This window comes from Saccopteryx bilineata, chromosome 4 (assembly GCF_036850765.1).
Source record: "Saccopteryx bilineata isolate mSacBil1 chromosome 4, mSacBil1_pri_phased_curated, whole genome shotgun sequence".
Lineage (NCBI taxonomy): Eukaryota > Metazoa > Chordata > Mammalia > Chiroptera > Emballonuridae > Saccopteryx > Saccopteryx bilineata.
Genome location: NC_089493.1, coordinates 93382800 through 93407312, shown reverse-complemented (window position 1 = coordinate 93407312; position 24513 = coordinate 93382800). Strand labels below are relative to the sequence as shown.

Here is a 24513-nt window from a genome sequence, read left to right as displayed (position 1 = left end):
TGTAGCTCTAGATAGGCTAGCACTGCTAGTAGACCTTAAATTCTTCTTCTTCTTTTTTTTAGATTTGTATTTATTTATTTTAGAGAGAGAGAAGGGGGGAAGAGCAAGAAGCATCAACTCCCATATGTACCTTGACCAGGCAAGCCTAGGGTTTTGAGCCGCCGACTTCAGTGTTCCAGGTCAATGCTTTTTCCACTGCACCACCACAGGTCAGGCCTAGACCTTGAATTAATTTACCAATTATTGCTTAGGTCAGTGTTTTTCAACCTTTTTCATCTCATGGCACAAATAAACTAATTTTTAAGATTCTGCGGCAACCAAAAAATATGTTTTTTGCTGATCTGACAAAAAAATAGGTATAAGTTTGATTCATTCAGGTGGGACAGCTATTGTGTTGGCTGCTTTCACTTTTTATTTAGCAAGCTAAGGGAAAGGAGGTCAGTGCCTCTGACTGACTAAATAGTTAGATATTGCATGATTTGAAAAATTTTTGCAGCATGCCTACTGCAGCCCACCGATTGAAAATCACTGGCTTAGGTAATTTTTTTTGTATATGTGGGTGACTTCACTGCTCATTTCATTGTCAAGGTAATTACATGTTTCCCTCTCTGCTGGGAATTCTTCCTCCCCTCCCCAGCCCCAGCAGCAGCCTCCGTATACTCAATCCCGGTTACAGTGGTCCTGGTACCCATCTGCATCCCCTGCATTGCCCCAGGCTGGGTGGGTTACCTTGCAGTGACTTTCATACTTTCATTCTTGTAATAGTCCATGTCCACTTTTCTGTGAAGGCTGGGGCCTGGGTCTTAATCACAGAGCCTGTACAAGGCTTGGAACACATGGGTGCTCAATACATGCTTGTTGGATGAATGGATGATTAACGATTCTGAGTTTGGAAGGAACCTTGCTATCCTGTCCAGCAAATGGTTACTTTTCCCAACCAGACAGGTGTGCAAATGGCTCTTCCTGAGGCTGATCAGTCCGGTTATTCAGAGTTCTTCGAGATTGCTGCCATTCTTTGCAGCCAGAAGCTCCATTACCCCGGGAAGGTAATTCTGCCCCCATTCTCACATCCTGAATCCAAGTAGGGAGGCACACGGAGTGGTGGATGGAATGTGTGCGAGCTTTGGAGTGACTTCAGTTTTCTCAATTGTGAGATAAAATAACATACCTACTTTTAATTATACAGTAGCTCTGAGATCGGAAAGGAGGGCTGAGACTCTTCCTCTCTGCAGGAGAGGTGGAACTTTTCTCTTGGCAGAGTCAGGTCTAGGTGTCCAGACGTCAGCTCCTTTCTTTGGAACTGACACGTTTCGGTCCACTGCATGTTTAGCAATGTTGGGTCATTCTGCTACTGCCTGCACTTGCCCACCACGTGACCTAGTTTTTTTGCCTTTTGCTAACAGGACATTTTACTCCTGTGTCTTCAGTCTGCCTACTATACCAGTCAGCCAGCATCACATATTCAGAGTCCCCTGTGAAGAGATAGTCTTTTTTTTTTTTTTTTTTTTTTTTTAGGTGAGAGGAGTGGAGATAGTGAGGCAGACTTGCACGTGCCCACTGACCAGGATCCACCCAGCAAGCCCATCTGGGGCTGATGCTCGAGTACTAAGCTATTTTTAGTGTCTGAAGCTGATGTGCTCCAGTGAAACTATCCTCAGCACCTGGGCCACACTCAAACCAATCGAGCCACTGGCTGTGGGAGGAGAAGAGGGAGAGAACCGGGAGAGGGAGAGGGGAGAAGCAGATGTTCGCTTCTCCTGTGTGCTCTGACTGGGAATCGAATCTGAGATGTCCATATATACCAGGCTGACGCTCTATCCACTGAGCTACCAGCCAGGGCCAGACAGTTTTTGTGTCCCTGACACTTGACCTTAGTGACTTGTATGTAGTAGGTGCTTCAATAAATGTTGACTGGATGAATGACTAGAAGATATGGTTCCGGAATTGGCTTGGCTGAGAAGGGCACTGCATGCTTTGGCTCTCAGGGTGGTGCTGTGGGGGGTGGGGTGTGGGGTATGTGTGTGTGCTGAGGGTTGCTGTAGGAATTGGGCAGAGGGGAGGGCAGACTTCATACTGAGTATGCTAAAGCTGCTTATAGACTCTAAGGGACTTTGGATCTCTGTATATTTGTCTGAAAGCTTCAGCTACATGTCCCCTGCAGCTTTTCCTGGTACTAGAATGACTGACTTCACGTATTTGTGGCTAATGAGGTGAAACAGCCAGATACTGGGCTCTCAACTGATTTCTGCCCTTTGAACCTTATACTTGAAAGCTGGTTATCTCCTCTGGAGGGGTTTTCCTAAGAGCCATTTTAAGTTCATGGTGGGAAAATGTTTATTTCATGTCCATATTCACAGCAACAAACCCAAAGGCTGGAGTCAGAGCCTTGGGTTCTTTCTGGCATGGGGTCAGTGTGAACGTGGAACAAATTTCATCAGCAGCGAGGGGGGTAGAGTTCTGTGCTGGTTTGATCTTCAAGGATCACCCTTGTCTCTTCCTTTAATGCTCTTTCTCTGCATCAGTAAGAGGGAGCCAGGGACAGTGGTCCCAGCCCTGGCTGTACATTGGAATTACCTAAGGGATTTAAAAAAATACTCGTGGCTCTTTCCTCTCCCTCCATGTTCCCCCAAGGAAATAAGTCTGTACCACTGGGTAGAAGAAGGGGAACTGGTTTGGAGAATATGAACTGAAGAAGCAGGAAGTTGCTGCTGAGGAGAATGATGGGGCCCGTGGGAAGAGAGCTTTGCAGTTGTCCCAGTGCTTTAGGATCACCCGGGGAGCTTTGAAAACATGCTGAGGCCTGGGTTCCAACCCAGTTTCTGACTTCAGCGCCCGGGTGGGGCCTGAGCACTGGACTTTGTTAAAGCCTGTCAAGCGAGCCCAGTGTGCAGCCAGGGTCGGGAAGTGCTGAGTTAAGTGAAGGGTTTAGGGTTGTTCTGTATGTGATTGCCTAAGGTAGCACTCCCAAAGCAGGCAGACCATTGGACTCCCTGGGAAGCCCTGCGGCCCCCCCCCCCCAACTTCTGAGGTGGAACTCCACAGAAGTAGGTTAACATTCCTCAGGTGACTCTGATGCTCACTCAGGCTTGGGGTCCTCTTTCTGAGGAACTGAATTGGACCTAGCTGAGCAAACCAGGAAGGATCCAGTTAACCAGGACTAGCCCACTTTGAGAAGGGAGCAGACAAAGGGTTTAACATGAGATCCTGCCGGCACACAGTGCCTGCTAGCTCCCGCAGAGTGGTGCTGAAGCACGCAACTAAAGTGCTGACTGAGTTCCAGGAGGCGGAGTAGGAGGAGTCTGACCCCGTGACCCATAGGGATCTGCTGGGTGTGTGTTCTTGTCAGATGCTCTCACCCAGGATGCCTGAGTAAGCGAAATGGTTCTTTAGCCTGAGAGTTATAACAGCACATAGGAAGGATGGAAGAAATAACACCTCAAGGAAGCCAGGAAGAGAAAGTGAATTTTAAGATGTAGAGAATATTTTAAAACAACTTTAGGTAACACAAACAAACAAAACAAGCTGTAGAGAAAAGGAGGAAAAACTTGAAATATCTGGCTTTAGGCAACAGATATGAGGCTTTTTCAGAGAAATGTAAATCTTATTATCCTGAGGAAACAGCAGTGGTAGAATATTCTGGAGACACGTGGTGTTAGCAGGCCTGAGCATATCAATTACGGGGAAGGGCTCTCCCTGAGCAGTGTGACCGAGTGTATGCAGACCTGCCTAACGCAAAGCTGCGTGGTTTTTCCTGAGCAACATACTACGAAAAGCTTATTCACACCAGTTAAGCCTACAGACTGCTATCCTTCTGCCAATTGCTGTGGGATGAATAGCGTCACTAGTCAGAGACACCTGAAATGTGTCATTGTTGACTTTGAAATTCAAGATAGTGAAGTGAGTACCAGATGGAATTTTCATCTCAATGTCAACCGAAGGCTGTGTATGTGAAGAAAAAAAAGAACGTAGACCTGAAAAAAAAGTGCCGGACTCTAATTGCTAAGACAGATTCTGGCAAGGGACAAGCAGATTTCATAGGACCTGGATGAGATGTGTTTAATAAGCCTTTAAGCTGAAATTTTATTTACTTATTATTTAAAACATTTTTAAATTTATTGATTTTAGTGAGAGAGGAAGTGAGGGAGGGAGGGAGGGGGAGAGAGAGAGAGAGAGAGAGAGAGAGAGACAGGAACATTGATCTCCTTATGTGCCCTGACTGGGAATGGAACAAGCAACTTCTCTGCTTCCGGATGACGCTCCAATCAACCGAGCTATCTGGCCAGGGCTTAAACGGTGTCTGATGACGAATCACTGTCTTCATATATTGCCTCTTTCTCAGTTCCATCTATGGCATTTGAAATGCCACAACCACTGTATAAGACACACCCAGTTTTTAGACGCCAGTTTTTTGAAAACAGGGTGCGTTTTATACATGGGGAAATAAGGTAATTTGGGGCATATGTCAGCCAGAGGGAGACTATTTTGCTTTCCTAATAAAGATGATAAAGTTTGTATAAAGGGAAAATATGGTAGTGATGGAAGCCTCAAGTCCTTGAGCATCTTTTGCTAAATTCAGTTGCATTCCATTAAAAGCAGTACCTCGCCTGGCCTGTGGTGGCGCAGTGGATAAAGCAGCGACCTGGAACACTGAGGTTGCTGGTTCAAAATCCTGGGCTTGCTCGAACAAGGCACATGTAGGAATTGATGCAGACTGCTCCTCCCTTCTTTTTTCTCTCTCTCCTCTTTCTTTTTCTCTCTCCTCTCTAAAGTGAACAAATAAAATCTTAAAATAATTTTTTTAAAAGCAGTATCTTTATAAATTTTTAAAAAATTGTTTATTATGGAAATTTTCAAACATATTCAAAAGTAGAGTGAATAATATGACAAACTCCCAGGGTTCATAGACTACCACACCTGCACCCCACTAATTATTATTATTTTGCTTTTTAAAAACTGCTTTATTAACTTCACAATATGTACTGAGCATTTTTCCATGCAATAAGTGAACCTCCTCTATAAATTGTGCCAAAACGCAACATTGAGTTAAAAGCTGGTATAAGAGGCCTACCGGAAACACCACCAGAGGTTTACAGCAAAGGTGTATCATGAACATGTAAGTTTAGGAAGCAGGTGTGTCTCCATATTAACCTCAGGGAAAACATCAGGATTGACGGCATAAGGCAAAAATGATCTGATGGTCATGGTGGGGGCGGTCAGTGCTAACTGCCCATAGACCCCTCGTCTTTTCCATCAACTGTCTTCATCGCCTCCTAATTCTTTCCATATTCTCTCTCTCTCTCTCTTTTTTTTAGATTTAAAAAGTTTTTATTTATTCATTTTAGAGAGGGGAGAGAGAGAGAGTGAGAGAAGAGCAGGAAGCATCAACTCCCATATGTGCCTTGACAGGCAAGCCCAGGGTTTTGAACTGGCGACTTCAGCATTCCAGGTTTGTTTGTTTGTTTATTTATTTATTTATTTATTTTACAGAGATAGAGAGAGTCAGAGAGAGGGATAGATAGGGACAGGCAGACAGGCGTGGAGAGAGATGAGAAGCATCAATCATCAGTTTTTCGTTGCAACACCTTAGTTGTTCATTGATTGCTTTCTCATATGTGCCTTGACCATGGTCCTTCAGCAGACCGAGTAACCCCTTGCTCGAGCCAGTGACCTTGGGTCCAAGCTGGTGATCTTTGCTCAAACCAGATAAGCGCACGCTCAAGCTGGCAACCTCGGGGTCTCGAACCTGGGTCCTCCGCATCCCAGTCCGACGCTCTATCCACTGTCTCACCACCTGGTCAGGCAGCGTTCCAGGTTTATGATTTATCCACTGTGCCACCACTGGTCAGGCACTAGATTTAAAAAAATTTTTTTATTTGTTCATTTTAGAGAGGAGGAAGAAAAAGAAGAGGAGAAAGAGAGAAAAGGGGGAAAGAAATAGGAAGCACCACTCCTATGTGCCTTGACCAGGCAAGCCTGGGGTTTATAAACTGGTGACCTCAGCTTTACAGGTTGATGCTTTATCCACTGCACCACCACAGGTCAGGCTCATATTCTCTTGTTTCATCCTTGCCTGTGACTCTCCAAGCCTCAGACCCCCGTCCCATCTATACTGCAGGAGCGACTGCCTAACACAGAGCCACCTACAGTTTCCTCTAGGCTCCCAATATTCATCGGCTTCTGAAGGGAGGGCCAAGAGCTCCTTTATTAGCATCTTGCTCCTTTTCATCCTTTCTTTTTCATTTTCCATGTTGAGATTTTTTTACAGTTTGCTCCTCTTTGAACAGCATTGTTCCTGGGCCTACCCATCCTCCTGACTCTCGCTGCTGTTAGGTCTTCCACAGAGACACATGGACTTGCAGACCTGCTCCCCCCTGCCTCCTCCTCCTACTCTTGGGGCTCCCCTGGCCCAGTCACCCTCAGGACCACTGAGAGCAGGAACCCAGAAGGGTGTGAGGGACCTCCAGGTCTGAAGAGGCACCACCCCAGTAGATTATTTAAAGCAAATCCAAGACATCAAATCATTTAACCTGTAAAGGTTTCAATATGACTCTCAAAAGGATAAGGACTTATTTATTTTCATTATTGTTTAACATAACCAGGGGAAATGTGGAATCCTGTGGGGAAGTGACTATGTTTGCTGAGTTTATACCTTCCAGAAAAGAAATGCTAGATTTCTTCTGAAATACATTCTGACTTTTAGTCAAGGAGATTGCAGTAAAGTTCAGGGCAAAGAATTATAATCTCATAGCCAGGGATTAAAAAAATAATAGACGCAGAGCTTCTTTAAAATGAAATTCTGATAAAATAGTTGAAAATTATTTAGGAAGAAAAGGAGAGTCATCTGAAGAAACCAATGTGACTGAACACATTGCTTTTTGATGAGCTTAGATTTTTGGAAACAATACATGCGAGAGACAGTAAGAGGTGATATAACCAAGGCTAAATACAGGGTGGCCCAGAACAGCAAGAAGAGTGTCCTGAAGGTTAATGCCCAGCATAAACTAAGATCTGAAGGAGAGACTGAGGACAGTAAAAGGTGTTCGGAGTGAGAACAGTAAGGGCATGGCAGTTAGTTCTATGAAAGTGGATGATGGTGAGAAAGAAGAAGGCCACCATCCTATTTTTCTTCTAATTTTTCCTTGTAAAGGTGTGCTAACCTAGCAAGGGCTTAGTAAAAAAACCCAACAGGCCTAGCTTTGTGCAGTGCAGCGGCAGTATCATAGCCAATGAGGTTTAATTGAGACATGATTATTCCTAATTGAAATAAAAAACAAAAATAGGCCCTGGCCAGTTGGGTCAGTGGTAGAGCGTCTTTGGGGCGTGTGGATGTCCTGGGTTTGATTCCTGGTCAGGGCACACAGGAGAAGTGCCCTGTGTGCTTTTCCCCTCCACCCCCCTCACCTCTTTCTCTCTTTCTTCTCTCCTCCTACAGCCATGGCTCGATTAGAGCAAGTTGGCCCTGGGCGCTAAGGATGGCTCCATGGCCTCTGCCTCAGGTGCTAAAAAATGGCTCACATTGCAACCAAGTAAGGGCCCCGATGGACAGATGGGCAGAGCATTGTCTCCTAGTGGTCTTGCTGGGTGGATCCCAGTGAAGCACATGCGGGAGTCTATCTCTGCTTCCCCTTCTCTCACTAAAATAAAAAAAACCCCAAAAAACAAACAAACAAATGAAAAACAAAAACAAAAACAAAAACAAACCAACAGGCCAAAAGATCTAGGCCAACAACAACAACAACAAAAGAAGAAGACCAAGGGAGTTAAGGAGATAGTAATAAAGCATGCCATTGCTTTAAATATTTTTAACTGTCCACTGCAGACAAATTGAACAAATTTATAATTAGCTGAGATGACAGAATCACCACTAGGAATCTCCAGGATCTTGTAGAATAGGAAGGTTGTGAGAGGAAGCTGCCAAGTGATATATTTGTTAGTTTTCTATTGCTGCTGTAACAAATACCACCAATTATTGGCTTCCACCTTGGGCTTCAAGCCAGTGACCTTTGGGCTCAAGCCAGCATCTATGAGGTCATATCTATGATTCCATGCTCAAGCCAGTGACCCTGCGCTCAAGCCAGCAAACTTGGGGTTTCAAACTCGGGTCCTCTGTGTCCCAGTCCAATGCTCTATCTACTGCACCACCACCTGGTGAGGCAGTTATGAACATTCTAATATAAATATGAACTAATTAAATTGTTTTAATTGATTGATTTTAAAGAAAGGAAGGGAAAGAGAGGGAGAGAGATACAGGAACATTGATCTGTTCCTGTATGGCCCTGATGGGGGATTAAACCGGGAACCTCAGTACTTTGGGACAATGCTCTAACCAACTGAGCCATCCAGCCAGGGCTGTACTAATTTTTTTTTTTTTTTTTTTTTTTTACAGAGGCAGAGATAGACAGGGACAGACAGACAGGAACGGAGAGAGATGAGAAGCATCAATCATCAGTTTCTCGTTGCGCGTTGCGACTTCTTAATTGTTCATTGATTGCTTTCTCACATGTGCCTTGACCGCGGGCCTTCAGCGGACCGAGTAACCCCCTGCTGGAGCTAGCGACCTTGGGTCCAAGCTGGTGAGCTCTTTGCTCAAGCCAGATGAGCCTGCGCTCAAGCTGGCGACCTTGGGGTCTCGAACCTGGGTCCTTCCGCATCCCAGTCCGATGCTCTATCCACTGCGCCACCACCTGGTCAGGCAATTTTTGAATCATTTGATAGTATTATCAGATTGTTAGAACAGAGACATGTTTGTATAGATTTCAGAGATGTTCTTAGCAAAGTCTCATGATATTCTTGTTGACTAGGTCGAAAAAGGTGGATTAGATAAAATAATAGTTTGGTGGATTCTTTTTTTTTTTTTTTACAGAGACAGAGAGAGAGTCAGAGAGAGGGAGGGATAGACAGACAGGAACAGAAAGAGATGAGAAGCATCAATCATCAGTTTTTCGTTGCAACACCTTAGTTGTTCATTGATTGCTTTCTCATATGTGCCTTGACCATGGGCCTTCAGCAGACCAAGTAACCCCTTGCTCGAGCCAGCGACTTTGGGTCCAAGCTGGTGAGCTTTTGCTCAAACCAGATGAGCCCACGCTCAAGCTGGCGAGCTCGGAGTCTTGAACCTGGGCCTCTGCATCCCGGTCCTACGCTCTATCCACTGCGCCACAGCCTGGTCAGGCTAGTTTGGTGGATTCTTGATTGATGTTCTGGAATAATTCCAGCATAGAAAAGGTCTGTAGTGTTAGATGACAGGGCTCTGCCTATCCTTATCAACATTTTATCAGTGACTTCCAGTGAAGTTAGTCCAAATGCCTTCAATTTTGTATTTGAAATTGAAAGCATTTGAACTGGCTAAATTAAGGTGGAAAAATCCATTTTTAGTAGATGGGATAATGCCTGTAAATTCACAAAGAAATATAAAGTGCCATATTTGGGATTTTTAATTGTTTTATTAGCTATTTATTTATTTTGAGTGTGTGTGCACGCGCAAGAGAGAGAGAGAGAGAGAGAGAGAGAAAGAGAGAAAGAGAGAAAGAAAGGAAGGGAGAGAGATGAGAAACATCAGCTCATAGTTGTAGCACTTTAGTTGTTCATTGATTGCTTCTCATATGTGCCTTGACTGGGGGATTGCAGACAAGCCAGTGACCCCTGTTCAAGCCAGTGGCCCTGAGCTCAAGCCAATGACCACAGAATCATATCGATGATCCTACATTTAAGCTTTTGACCCTGCGCTCAAACTGGTGAGCCTGTGCTCAAGCCAGCAACTTTGAGGTTTCAAATCTGGGACCTTGGTGTCCCAGCAGAGGCAGATTTAACGGCAGGTGCACTGGTCACACGCCCTGGGCCTCTGCTTCTGAAGGGCCCCACAAAACCCCAACTTTACACTTTTTTCTAATGACACCAAGTTTGGTTTCATATGTGCAATTTTTTTTTTTTTTTTTTTTTTTTGTATTTTTCTGAAGCTGGAAACGGGGAGAGACAGTCAGACAGACTCCCGCATGCGCCCGACCAGGATCCACCCAGCACGCCCACCAGGGGCAATGCTCTGCCCACCAGGGGGCGATGCTCTGCCCCTCTGGGGCGTCGCTCTGCTGCGACCAGAGCCACTCTAGCGCCTGGGGCAGAGGCCAAGGAGCCATCCCCAGCGCCCGGGGCCATCTTTGCGCGGGAGGGGAAGAGAGAGACAGAGAGGAAGGAGGGAGGGGGTGGAGAAGCAAATGGGCGCTTCTCCTATGTGCCCTGGCCGGGAATCGAACCCGGGTCCCCCCGCACGCCAGTCCGACGCTCTACCGCTGAGCCAACCGGCCAGGGCCCATATGTGCAATTTTAACATTAATAGTACATAATATTTTTTATTTACTTAAAAATATAGTTAACATGATTTATCAATGTCACTACATTAAAATTAATAAAAAAATATGGTTAACATGTATTTTTATTTTCCCTGTCTCTTCTTTTTAAGGGGCCCAATATTTTTTTCTGCATCTGGGACCTCAACCGACCTTAATCCGCCTCTGTGTCCCAGGTCGATTCTCTATCCATTGTGCCACCACTGGTCTGGCCATATTTGGGATTTTTTAAAAAAGTCACTTTTAGCCCTGGCTGGTTGGCTTAGTGGCTTGAGCATCGGCCTGGCATGCAGACATCCTGGGTTCGATTCCCAGTCAGGGCACACATGAGAAGTGTCCATCTGCTTCTCTTACCCTCCCTCTCCCCTTTCTCTCTCTCTTCCACCCTTGCAGCCAGTGGCTCGATTGGTTTGAACGTCGGCCTCAGTTGATTTGAGCATCAGCCCAGACGGAGTTGTCAGGTGGATCCCAGTCAGGGTGCATGCGGGAGTCTGTCTATCTGCCCTCCCCTCACTTAAAATAAAATCACTTTTAGAGGCCCAATAAAGGGAAAAGGGAAAAGCTCATCAGTTTGAAGTGGGGAAAAAGGAGTTGTAATTGACAGTGAATTCAAACTGCAAGTCCACAGCCTGCAGGATGTCTGTGTGTGTCTCACGTTTTCAGGGAGACACTGACAAAGTGAAGTGCTGTAAAGCAGAGGAGAAAACTGGATGGTGAGGAGTCTAGAAGCCATATTTATCACACAAGTGGTTGAAGAAACTGGATATTTAGCCTGAAAGAGGGAAGACTCAAGGAGGGCAAGACATTCTTTCATGATAAGAAGGACCCACTGGATAGAAGTTGTAAGGAAAATGGTTTTGGCTTAGTGGAAAGAAGAGGTAGCTCTCTTTCTATCTCTCTCTCTTAAGAGGAAGGGAGAGAGAAGCATTAATTCATTATTCCACATAGTTGTGCACCCATTGATTGCTTCCCTGACTGGGGCTCGAATAGGCAACCTTGGGTTGGGCAGGTGCCCTCAAGCCCTGAGAAGGGCTCGATCAGTGCCCTCACACTCGGGGCCGAGCCCTGAGCCAGCACCTGCAGGCTCAAACCAGTGACTTCGGTGCTCCAGGTGGAGGTGCTATCCACTGAGTCACCGGCCTGGGCCTCTTGATCTCTTTAGATGGAAAGACTCGGACACCGGAGCTGCAAGAGTTGAACTAGGCTTCCTGTGCTTTTTGCCACCCATCGCAGCCCCCAGTATGGCACCCTTGGCTCCCCGCCGGGGTAGGGCCCTTGAATCTATGGCCCCAGAGCAGTGGCAGTGGCTGTAGCTGTGGAAGGATTGCAGTTGTCTTCTTTTTCACAAGGCTAGTTCGAAAACATGATAAGTTGAAAAAAAAGTCAGTTGAGAGGTTTGCTAAGAAATTGACTCTGATACTTAAAAAAAACAAAAAATCACTGGAATCCTGAAAATCATCAAAAGGAAAGGCCTACAGATGCATTTGTGTCAATAAGTTTCAGAAAATTGATCCTGATGTCTTGAAAGCCTGTGAAAACAGTTGCATCTTGTACAGTGACCTGGCCTTGCCAAAGGAACTCACTGTGGGTGGACCCATGTGAGGTGTGCTGTCCTTAAGGAGACAAAAAACAATACATTCATTGTTGTCAGCTTTGAAAATGAGGATAACAAGGATAAGATCTCTAAGGAAGTTGCCAGGGCCCTTGATAATTAGCTTTTTAAAAAATCATTTGGAATCTTCTTCACATGAAGAAACAAGTAAGGAAGTAGAGTGAAATCCAGTTCAGTGACTTCAGCCCCAACCCCACGTACCAGATTTCAGAACTGATATTCCCACCTCTCCCAATGTGGCACCCTTTGCCCAGAAAAAAGCCAGGAATGTACCAAGGGAATGGCCATCAGGGTCACTACCCTCTTCCTGTTTCATTAGGTTATCCAAATCAAGGAAGAAAGAATAATAAACTGTATTGCCCAGTTCCAGAAATAGGGATACCTCCTCCTGGATTGCGTCGTGACCGGAATCACTGGATTAATCCTCACATGTTAGCACCTCACTAGCTGCTTTTGATTCTGTTGCTGTTGAGAGAAGGTAGGAGTGTTTTTCAACTGCCCATCTGTGGACTGGTGCCTGGTTCACCAGAAATTTCATGCCAGTCATCAGGGTTGTTAACTCTTTCGGGGACCAGCATGAAATTTCTGGTGGGCCAGTGATTGAAAAACATTGAGGTAGAATAAGCCTGACTATATACATATTAAGTTAAAAGTTTGTATTCATAGTAGTAAAGTTAGATGGGTTAAACAAGCAAACCTTTTTTTAAAAGATTTTATTTTGCAGAGAGAGGAGAGAGAAAGGTGTGTGTGTGGGGGGGTACGAGAAGTATCAACTCATAGTTGCTTTACTTTAGTTGTTCATTGATTGCTTGTTGTATGTCGTTTGTGCCTTGACCAGGCAAACTCAGGGTTTTGAACTGGAGACCTCAGCGTTTCCAGTCAACACCCTATCTCAGGGGTCCCAAACTGCGGCCCCCTGAGGCCATTTATCCAGCCCCCGCTGCACTTCCGGAAGGGGCACCTCTTTCATTGGTGGTCAGTGAGAGGAGCATAGTTCCCATTGAAATACTGGTCAGTTTGTTGATATAAATTTATTTGTTTTTTATTTTAAATATTGTATTTATTCACATTTTGTTTTTTTTACTTTAAAATAAGATATGTGCAGTGTGCATAGGGATTTGTTCATAGTTTTTTTTATAGTCCGGCCCTCCAAGGGTCTGAGGGACAGTGAACTGGCCCCCTGTGTAAAAAGTTTGGGGGCCCCTGCCCTATCTACTGCACCACCACAGACCAGGCAATCAAACTTATTTTTATAAAGTTTTTGAGAATAATTTTTGTAAAAAAAAGTAGTTTGAGTCATGAAAAAACAATGGAATGACTTGTCCAGTATAGTATGGAGGTCTTACAGTCCCTGGGCATTTGAAACAGGAAATGGATTCAGTAGTGGCCTAAGTTTGTGTGTTATATTATATGTGTTTAAAACTAATGGTACTGGGAGAATTTTAGGTTTACTGTTCTTTTGCACGGACTTCTTAATTTGGGCACATACATGAAATCTGGGCATCTGACTCTGAATGGGCCTGCAAGCTTCACTCTGTTCCAGATCAATCTAGGCAGTGTTTGCCTGGCCCTCAGTTCCAGAGTTGATGCTGGGCCTTAGCACTGGAACTGGCCTCCTACTCCATGTGGCCCTGGAGCCTATGTTTGATGATCCACTCAGGAGCATCTCTTTAGATGCTTATGGGAGTGACTTCTTTGTAGCTTCTCTTTTTTCCAAGGCAGGTGTCAAAGGAGAATGGGGCTGCACTTGTGTCAAGGGTCCAAAGTGATTTCAGTCACCTATCTGTGGACTTGGGCCATTGTTGGGTGGAGACTGAATTGCACCCAGAGGTAGGAGGGTAGGGCGTCTCTGTTCTTGAGGTTAACTTGTAGCTGCCTCTATATTCTAACTCCACAGTCCCCCCTCCCCCCTTCCCTGCCTCTGAAGCAGGAGGTTGGGCTCGCTTCAAGAACAGTGCACTTGCCCGGCCTCTGGGCCTCTGGTCAGCTGTATCCGCTGGGGGTGGGGACAGAGAGCCCAGTCAGCACTGTTGCTTGCCATATGCATTTCCTGTTTCATGGCTAAAAGGCCCTGAAGGAAGTTGGGTTTGGGAGAAGGTGAGGGCTAGCTCTCTTTAGACAGTTCCTCTGCTTCCTGATTTCTTTCCATAGGATTCTCTTCTTCATTAAAACCAAGCCCCCTGTGCTCAATACAGAGAGCAGATCCCGGCAAGATGGTGGGACAGTGGCTGAGAAATAAGGTTGAGTGGGGAGGGAGAGTACTGGTGGGTAAAAGGAGGTATACAAATGGATGAATATGGGAGTAGAGAAGCAGTAGGAATTAAAATGTAAACAACCCATGTATTTTCATTTCAGAATTTGTTATAATAAAGGATGATGAGTTGGTTTTGCCATCCCTGGACAGAGCTGAGGAACAGAACCTTGTAGACTGGGCTGCAGACTGACTCGGAATCAGAACTAGTCCCGGATCCTATCCCAGCTTGGTATTGTGACTGATGGTTATATCCTGAGGGCTAATCATAAGTTTTAATTAGGGTTCTCCATTCCCTTGTGGCAGTATCAGTTGTCCCTGATGCTTCACATTATTTGTAAGACAGAAGCAGAGCCCCCAGAGTTAGGGGTAGGGGGTCACAGGAGGCGGAGAAGGGGCATGAGGGCTGTTGAATGGCTGGAGGCAGAAGTCCATTGGACAGTAAAGGATGGGTGACTTGGCTGAGTAGGAACAACAGATCTGAAAGATTTGTGAAGGGTGAGATACAGGCGCTTTAGCCATTTTGTAGGGTGCTTTGGAGACTGCTTGCATCTTTAATTATTAGCACTAGGGTAGCCTTAAGTTATGGGTGCAGTTTTGCCCAGCCCTGTGATAAGATTTGATTGTTTATAGTTTTGTTTATTAGGCAGAAAAGCAAGTGCTTGTATGGGTCAGGAATGTCTCTTTTCAGGGAAGAGCAGAAAAGAATTTGGGCAGTGAATAGAATAGGAAGGGTATAAGAGAAGGGAGATAGAAAAAAGGACTGCTGTTCTGAGAGGCTGGTCTTTCCTGCTTCTCGGGATGAAGTAGCATCTGGCCCGAGTGTGATGAGGCAGGACACATCAGAATGGGAGAACTAGGAACACTGAAAGACACACCTCTGCCGGAACTGAGACAGGGAGTAATTCCTGACTGTGTCGGTGGCCTGGAGTAGGCAAACACAGCACGTGGCCACACTTCCTCTGCTGATCAGGTGGTGTAAAGTAGCGTACTTCTATTCCGCGGGTTACGTAGAGACACCAAGGCAGGATACAGAAGAATTTTTAGGAGGAGATTTATTAATAAGCCGGCTGCATATGACTTTCATGGGGTATAGCTGACCCAAATCGTGTAGTACCGAATATAGCTCTGGGGCTAGTTATATATACTTGATCACATACAGGTTGGGGGGAAAAGGGAGGGGAACACGACACAATAATCAATCATTAACAAGCTTATAACATTTGTCTATAGGATCTATAAAAAACATTCCTACTTATTAAAGCTTACAAGGTAACACAATAGTGATGTCATTTTACTTATCAAAAGACATTCACAAATCTTTTAGTGTCTATCTCCCATCCCTTTTTCTAGAGGTATATGTTACTCTCAGGACTCCAGGAGGGGAGGAAGAGTTAAAATCAGTGTAGGATATGCAATCATTGTCTCTTATTGGAAGGGAAAGGAAGTTCTTCAGATAACCTTTATTCTTTCAATGCCTGACTTTTCCTCTTTAAAATGGCGTTGCCAATACTAAGTTTTACAGTTCTTTGGCACCTTACCACAAAGGCAGGCTGACTCTGACCTTGCCCTTGGAGCCCTGGGAGGACTGCTTAGCCCTTCTTGTGCTCCAGTTGCTGAGCTGGGAAGCAGGGAGCAGTGAAGTGATTCGCTGTGCCACAGTGGGGAAGTGTGGTATATGTGCCTGCTTGCCTGCTGTTTAAAAGGTTGGTGGAAGACTAACATTCTGCTGAGTTTCAGAATTGTTTCTTTTGACTCGCTTCCCTGCCACATCCTGGGGCTACTGGTCAACCTCAAAGCATGTGTGGGCTTCTCTTCTTGAATTTTTTCTTCTGAAGTGGATTGTTAACTTGTTTTTTTGTGGGTGAGGGTAATATATTTCTTTGAGGTTCTAACAAAAGCTATGGACCTTTTCTTAGAAAAATGCATATACTTTGGATATATCTACATATCACTACAAAGAATTTCAGGCCCGTGGATGCCCTAGGTTAAGAATGCTTGCTCTAGGGGGAAGTCATGAATAAACTTGACTGAAGCTCATCCAGGTAAAGGGATTGCCTCTATTTCAGGGGAAGGACTTGAGGAGTATATATATGTATATATATTTTAAGTGAGTGAGAGAGAGAAGGAGCGAGACAGATAGACAGACAGAGACAGTCAGACAAGAAGGGAGAAATGAGAAGCATCAATTGTGGCACCTTAGTTGTTTATTGATTTCTTTCTCAGTGTGCCTTGATGGGGGTGGAGGGGTGGGGGTGGGTGGGCGTGGCAGAGCTCCAGCCAAGCTAGTGACTCCTTGCTCAAGCTAGCGACCTTGGGCTTCAAGCCAGTGACCTTTGGGCCTGAGCCAGTGACCATGGGGTCATGTCTATGATCCTACGCTCAAGCTGGTGACCTTAGGGTTTCGAACCTGTGTCCTCAGTGACCCAGGCTGATGCTCTATCCACTACGCTACCGCCTGGTCAGGCAGGACTTGAGGAATATTTGTGGCTCTTCTTTTTTCATTGTCCAGTCAGGAAAAACGCCCTGTCCCCATTCTGTAGGTATCTCAGTTCCAAGAATCTTTCCAAGTAAAAAGCAGCTGAGCTGGCAGGCAGTAGGAGGAAGTCTGGCCTCCATCCTAATCCTTGGCCACATGTCCTGACCTGTTGTCCCAGATGCTGGATAAGTCATAACAGGACTTGTCAAGGTTAATGGCACAAACCCAGCATCAGAGTACTGGGTCCTGGAGCCCATACCAGGAGTAGAAGGGTGGAGAGTGGGGAGGAATCGTAACTTTTTATAGCCAGCAGCAGGAGCACATTCTACTTCCCTACGGTTACCAGTTGCCTTCCACTGCTGGGAGCACTTTTGTATGTAAGCAAAAAACAAAGCAAGTCACTTTTTTTTTGTCTCCTATTGTGTTACCCAGTGAGGGTGTGTGTCTGTGTGTCATGCTATGTACACAGGTGCTCAGCAAGTTCCTTTGCATGATAATGGTGAGGACATTCTGGGCAGAGGTTTCCAGTGTAATGTAGGTCTAAGCCCAACACTTGGCAAAAGGTCTATTTTGATGACTGGTACTAGAAAAATTTCTTGGGAGTCTAAGGCCCTCTGGATGGCTCAGTCACCAATCAGTATTATTTTTCTTTCAGGTCTCTTAACCTTCATTAACTGTGCCTATGTCAAGTGGGGAACAATGGTACAAGATGTTTCCACCTATGCTAAAGTATTGGCTCTGATCGCTGTCATCATCGCAGGCATCGTTAGACTTGGCCAGGGTAAGAAATAATAATAGCAACTAATATTTGTTAAGCATTTCCTTTTTAAAAAAAATGTATTTATATATTCATTTTAGAGAAGAGAGAGGGAGGGAGAGAGAGAGAGAGAGAGAGAGAGAGAGAGAGAGAAGGGGGAGGAGCAGGAAGCATCAACTCCCATGTGTGCTTTGACCAGGCAAGCCCAGGGTTTTGAACTGGCGACCTCAGCATTTCAAGGTTGATGCTTTATCTACTGCGCCTCCACAGGTCAGGCTTGTTAAGCATTTTCTATGAATCACACTCCTCTAAGTGCTCTTTGTGCATTATCTCATTTGGTAGGTACTATTACTTCCTTTTTATAGGTAAGAAAACGGAGTCTGCAAAATAAAGTATCTTGCCCAAGACCTTAGCTATTAAGTAGTGGAGCCGAAATCTATACCCAAGCACTGACCCAAAAGCCTGTTCTTTAACTTCTATACTTGTGATTTCTAGAAGAGGAAGATCTGGCAAAAGGGCTGACAGCCATGCACAGGGGAATGGGTTTTGCAGACTGTCAAGCCTAAGGCTATGGCTACAGTTGTTCTCCCCTTGGGAGTGAGCATGGGCAGAAATGAACTCCTTATACTCACTCCTCTCCAGTCCCCAGGTCTGAACACCTACCTTACAACTACGCTGTTGACCTGGGCACACAGAGTTCTGTCCTTCCTCCACCCCGTATCAGCTCAGTTCTGGTGTTGGAAAGGGGGAAGAGTCAGGCAGCAGGGCAGGACAGAACTGCAGCACTCCTGTTCTCTAGCCCTTCTAGGAAGACACCCTGGGGCCTTCCTGTCAAGATCCCCCTGCCGTACCCTGCACTCCAGCCCATCAGTGTAGATGTTGCTTTTCTGTTCCCTGTTCCTTCATTGATACCCTTGCTGCCAAAGGTGTTCTAAGGCACTCACCTGTTGTTAGTCATAAACTTCCACTCTTTTACTGAATCACCTTGATGATGGGGGGTAGGTCACTAATCCTTCTGCCTTTCCATGTTCTCTGGGTTCCAGGAGCCTCAAATCATTTTGAGAATTCCTTTGAGGGTTCATCATTTGCAATGGGCAACATTGCTCTGGCACTGTACTCGGCTCTGTTCTCCTACTCGGGCTGGGACACCCTCAACTATGTCACTGAAGAGATCAAGAATCCTGAGAGGTAGGTACCTCACCATCAACTTTCCATGGCAATAATGACAGCCATCATCTACTGAGCTTCTACTGTGTGCCAGATAGCATACCACAACTATAAGAATACATTTTTATCAGCCTCATTTTTTTATTTTTTTTTTCCTTTTTCTGAAGCTGGAAACAGGGAGAGACAGTCAGACTCCCGCATGCGCCCGACCGGGATCCACCCGGCACGCCCACCAGGGCGACGCTCTGCCCACCAGGGGGCGATGCTCTGCCCATCCTGGGCGTCGCCATGTTGCGACCAGAGCCACTCTAGCGCCTGAGGCAGAGGCCACAGAGCCATCCCCAGCGCCCGGGCCATCTTTGCTCCAATGGAGCCTTGGCTGTGGGAGGGGAAGAGAGAGACAGAGAGGAAAGCACGGCGGAGGGGTGGAGAAGCAAATGGGCGCTTCTCCTGTGTGCCCTGGCCGGGAATCGAACCCGGGTCCTCCGCACGCTAGGCCGACGCTCTACCGCTGAGCCAACCGGCCAGGGCTATCAGCCTCATTTTAATAGACGTGAGAGCTGAGGCCCAGAAAAAAGTAACTTGCCTGTAATCACAGTAACAGAACTGAGATATGAATTTTCTTGTGTATGTTAAAAAAAAAAGGCTGTGGCCGGTAAAGCATTGGCCCGGCGTGTGCAAGTCCCAGGTTCGATTTCTGGTCACAGCACACAGGAGAAGTGACCATCTACTTCTCCCCCACCCCTTGCTCCAGCTCTCTCTTTTTGTCTTTTTTCCCCTCCTGTAGCCATGGCTCGAATGGTTCAAGCAAAGTTGACCCCAGGCACTAAGGATGGCTCCATAGCCTCACCTCAGGTACTAAAATAGCTTGGTTGCCAAGCAACGGACCAGACCAGCAGAGCACAGTCAGGTAGGGAGCTTGCCAGGTGGATCCTGGTTGGGGTGCATGTGGGAGTCTGCATCTCTGCCTAATCATCTCTCACTTAATTAAAAAAAATATTTTTTCAGGTGAGAGGAGGAGAGATAGTGAGGCAGACTCCCGCATGCACCCTGACTGGGATCCATATGGCAATTCCATCTAGGGCCAATGCTTGAATACCGAGCTATTTTTAGCACCTTAGGCTGATATGCTCGGACCAACTGAGCTATCCTCAGTGCCTGGGGCCAATCTTGAATCAACTGAGCCACTGGCTATGGGAAGGGAAGAGGGAAAGAAGGGGGAGAGGATGTGGGGGAGAAACAGATGGTCACATCTCCTGTGTGCCCTTACTGGAAATCAAACCTGGGATGTCCACACACTGGGCTGATACTCTATCATTGAGCCACTGGCCAGGGCCAAATATTTTTAAAAAAAGCCTTTTCACACTTGTTCATTCATCTGTATATATTAAGGCAGGTTGTATCACATGCTAATGTATGGTATTAAAGATTTTTCTTTTTTTGTGGCAGAGACAGAGAGAGTGACAGAGAGAGGGATAGATAGGGACAGACAGACAGGAAGGGAGAAAGATGAGAAAGCATCAATTCTTCATTGTGGCCCCTTAGCTGTTCACTGATTGCTTTCCCATATGTGCCATGACTAGGGTGTCACAGCAGAGCGAGTGACCCCTTGCTCGAGCCAGTGACCCCTGGGCTCAAGCCAGCAACCATGGAGACAGGTTCATGATGCCACGCTCAAGCTAGCGATTCTGTGCTCAAGCTGGATGAGCTGGTGCTCAAACCTGTGACCTTGGGGTTTTAAACCTGGGTCCTCTGCGTCCCAGTCTGATGCTCCATCCACTGCACACCCACCTGGTCAGGTGGTTTTAGATTTTATTTAGTGATTTTACAGAGATAAGGGGGTGGTGAGTGAGAAGCATCACTCATAGTTGCCCCATTTTAGTTGTTCATTGGTTGCATGTTGTATGTGCCTTGACCCAGCAAGCCCAGGGTTTCAAACCAGCACTTATAGTTCCAGGTTGATGCTTTATTTACTGCACCACCACAGGCCAGGCTTGTGTATAGTTTTGTGGTTTTTTTTTTTTTTTTTTTTTTTAGTGAGAGGTAGGAAGGCAGTGAGACAGATTCCCGCATGTGCCCTGTCCAGGATCCAGTCAGCAAGCCCTCTCTAGGGTGGCGATGCTCAGCCTGTCTGGCCTATTGCTCCATTGCTTGGCATCCAAGCTATTGTAGCTCTGGAGGTGAGGCATGGAGCCATCCTCAGTGCCCCGGGCTAACTCTGCTTGAATCAATTGAGCCATGGCTGCAGGAAGGGAAGAGAGAGAGAGAGAGAGAGAGAGAGAGAGAGAAGGGAGAGGGAGAGGGGTGGAGAGGCAGATGGTTGCTTCTCCTCTGTACCCTGACTGGGAATTGAACCTGGGGCTTCCACACGCCTGGCCAATGCTCTACCACTTAGCCAACCGGCCAGGGCCTTGTGTAAGCTTTTAAAATAGATTTTCCTTGATAGAACTTTCACTCTCCCTTATCCCCACATAGAGAACTTAAGGTCACAGACTCCCTGAAACCTGTTTCCTTATGATCCCGTTTCTCAAATTCATACTGGCATAGTGGTAATTGTTTCAGTCATTCAATGTTATCATCTCACCACTGTCACTCTAAATTACCGTATAGTCATCCAGAGTGAAGAGCACTGGACAGGGATTCAAAGGGTCTGGAGCCTCTCTTCCCACTGACTTGTTGGATGACTTTAAGAGAGTCCCCAACATCTTTCTGCTTCCTTATCTCTAACAGAGGGGGTTGAATTATATGACCTCCAGAGCTGTTCCTGGCTCTGAAATTCAATGATTCTGGGAACTAAGGTTTGCCAGGGAGTGGAGTTTTTATAAATTTTTAGCCAAAAGAATAAAATATTCCTTTTGGCTTTGAGAAACATAGGATACTCTTGGCACACTTCCAGTGCTGCAACCCTGAGCGCAGATAATAAAAGCAGGATCCAGGCCTGGGTGTTGCTTCCACCTACCGCACAGAAGCTGAATGACTTGAGCATATTTACCCCCTCTTCCTTTCCAGTCTCACAGTGAAGAATGTTGATAGAGATCATAGCTTGATTTGGGCTACAGCGACCTTGAGAGTTCTTAGCATCTTTCTCTTAGCCACTGGTTAGCATGGTATCCACGGTTCTTAGACTAAGGGGTGGAGCACACATATTTTCAGATTGCTTGTTCAGAAACACACGTGTTATTCCTACTGAGGGACTATCTTATTCTCTGGAGATTTCACAACTTGTCTCCATAATTTCTTCTCATATTTCTCAGAAATCTTAAGGCAAACTTTCCAATATTTACATTTTTATTTCATTTTATTTTGTGTTCATGTGCGTGCATGAGACAAACAGGAGAGAGAAAAGCATCAACTCGTAGTTGTGACACTTAAGTTGTTCATCGGTTGCTTCTCATGTGTACCTTGACGGAAATGCTGGCTCCAGTGACCCCTTGCTCAAGCCAGCAACCTTGGGCTTCAAGCCAGTGACCATGGGGTCATGTCAATGATTCCATGCTCAAGCTGGTGAGCCCATGCTCAAGCCAGCAACCTTGGGGTTTCGAACCTGGGACCTCAGCATCCCAGGTCTATGCTCTATCCCCTGTGCCACCACCAGTCAGGCACATTTCAATTTTTTTTCAATGTCCACAATTTTAGAGAAAGAATCCTTGAATGTAAAAAACCCAAACCTTCCATCTTTCTGTGCTATTATGAAGTGACAGTTCTTTCATCTTTTTTTTTGCAGTCCTTTCTCCAAGTGTTATATTCGTTTCCCTGATGCTGTTTAGTTCCTAAGATTTCAGAGCTTAAGCCACTATCTTAGGCAACAAAGGCAAAGGCACTGGGGAAATGCTACAAGTGTGACAGTCTAAGGATTAAAGGAGAGATGGACATGTAACTGTGGTAATAATGTATCTATTATTCTATTTGGCTGTAGGAATCTGCCCCTCTCCATTGGTATTTCCATGCCCATTGTCACCATCATCTACATCTTGACCAATGTGGCCTACTACACAGTGCTAGACATGCAGGACATCATGGACAGTGACGCCGTTGCTGTGGTAAACGATCCTCACTGCCAGAAGGCTGAGGGTGTTTGTGGGCTTCTCGGTCTAGTGCAGCTCTTAGAGTCCTAGAAAAGGGGTAGTCCTTAAAAGGATACTGGGTACTGGACTTGCAAGGAGGTCCTGTCACGACTGTTGTGGAAGGGTTGGTTTCCAAATAGTGAGAATCTAGGGACATGCCTGTCCATGCCTTTCATTCCTAATGAATCTTTTCCTTAGACTTTTGCAGACCAGATTTTTGGAATATTCAACTGGACAATTCCACTGGCAGTTGCATTGTCCTGCTTTGGTGGCCTCAATGCCTCCATTGTGGCTGCTTCTAGGTATGAGTGGTATCTTTTACTGGAGGGTATTTTGAAAACCATGGCAGGGGGAGGTAGGGCTTATAGAACCCAGGTTTTAGGCACTGTGCTCCTCAAATGATCACCTCTCTGCCCTGTTTTCATCAGCAGTCTCTACTTCTTACTAAGCTGAATATTGAACCTCACTCCGTATTAAAACTCCTTTGGAGGGGATGGTAGAAGAGGAAAGGCTACGTGGCCCATGAACCAGGCCATACCCAGAGTCCCACGTTTCTCAGCTTCTCCTATCTTACCCAAAATAGGCTTTTCTTTGTGGGCTCAAGAGAAGGCCATCTCCCTGATGCCATCTGCATGATTCATGTTAAGCGTCTCACCCCAGTGCCTGCTCTGCTCTTCAATGTAAGTTATCCCAGGGACGAGTCTGAAAGCCAGGCTGTGGGGGAAGCTTTTGTAACAGTAGGTGCAACTATCCTTGCTTCCTGGAAGCTCTGAAGGAGATTCTTTATTCTTAATTTTTTTTTTTTTAAAAAGATCTTTTATTTGATTTTAGAGAGAGGAAAGGGGGGAGAAGTGAGAAGCATCAACTCTTAGTAGTTGCTTCTCGTATATGCCTTGACCAGGCAAGCCTAGGGTTTGGAACTGGCAACCTCAGCGTCCCCAGTTGACACTTGATCCACTGTGCCACCACAGGCCAGGCTGAAGGAGATTCTAATAGAAAAAATGCTGATAGAATATCCACTCTGGGCAAGACACTGCTAACTGCTTCAGTGGTTACTGAGAGAATCTATCTTCTCTAAGGAACAGTAACCTTTGCTTCAGGATAAGGCATAAGGCACATGGGATACATTGTAATGACAGCCATAAGTGATGTGTTTAAGGGAAGAAATGATCACTTCCATGGGGGTAGAGGGTGAATGAAGAAAAGACAGACTTCTTTGACTAAGTGCATTCAAAGTAGATTTTTAAACTTAGGGTTGCAAATGGTAGTGGGTATGGGCTTTAGGTTGAGAGAAACAGCATCAGAAAGTTCTGAGGTAAAGCAGTGTGGTTGGATGGTAGGTGATAAGCTGGAAACGTGGGTTGCAACCATTATGGGGGGGCTCGTAGGCAAAAGGTTTTTGAGGAATTGTTTTGAGCCGTGCTTTATAGGGAGTTTACTTGGCAAAGGCTGGAATGGGCTGAAAAACCAATTGGGGCTACTGAGTTAATAGAAAAGGAATGTGGTATTGAAACTCAGGTGTTGAGGGTGGGAACAGAGAACAGATGGGGAGACTGAAAACTTGACAAGGGGATGGATTTGGTAAAGGGGATTGAAAAATGCCTTGAAGTGACTTGTGCTTACAGGGTATCATGGCATTGATCTACTTGTGTGTGGAGGACATCTTCAAACTCATTAACTACTACAGCTTCAGCTACTGGTTCTTTGTGGGGCTCTCAATTGTGGGCCAGCTTTATCTGCGCTGGAAGGAGCCCGATCGGCCTCGTTCTCTCAAGGTAACTTACCTTCATCCTACCTTTGCTCCATCTGCTTTGGGGATTCCTACAAAATGGTTTATTCA

The 24513-nt window shown here is 45.7% G+C and overlaps 1 protein-coding gene and 1 pseudogene across 3 annotated transcripts in view; both read left to right on the top strand.

The window, feature by feature from the left end:
* SLC7A7 (solute carrier family 7 member 7) overlaps positions 1-24513 on the top strand; it is a 38845-nt gene that overhangs the window by 13289 nt on the left and 1043 nt on the right. For all 3 annotated transcript variants that reach the window (XM_066277409.1, XM_066277407.1, XM_066277410.1), the window contains 6 exons: positions 17341-17466; positions 18486-18630; positions 22526-22649; positions 22872-22975; positions 23257-23353; positions 24299-24448. In XM_066277409.1, the coding sequence (XP_066133506.1) occupies positions 17341-17466; positions 18486-18630; positions 22526-22649; positions 22872-22975; positions 23257-23353; positions 24299-24448 (746 nt within the window). The remainder of the gene's footprint in view (positions 1-17340; positions 17467-18485; positions 18631-22525; positions 22650-22871; positions 22976-23256; positions 23354-24298; positions 24449-24513) is intronic.
* On the top strand, positions 954-12402 carry LOC136333922 (protein BTG3-like; annotated as a pseudogene).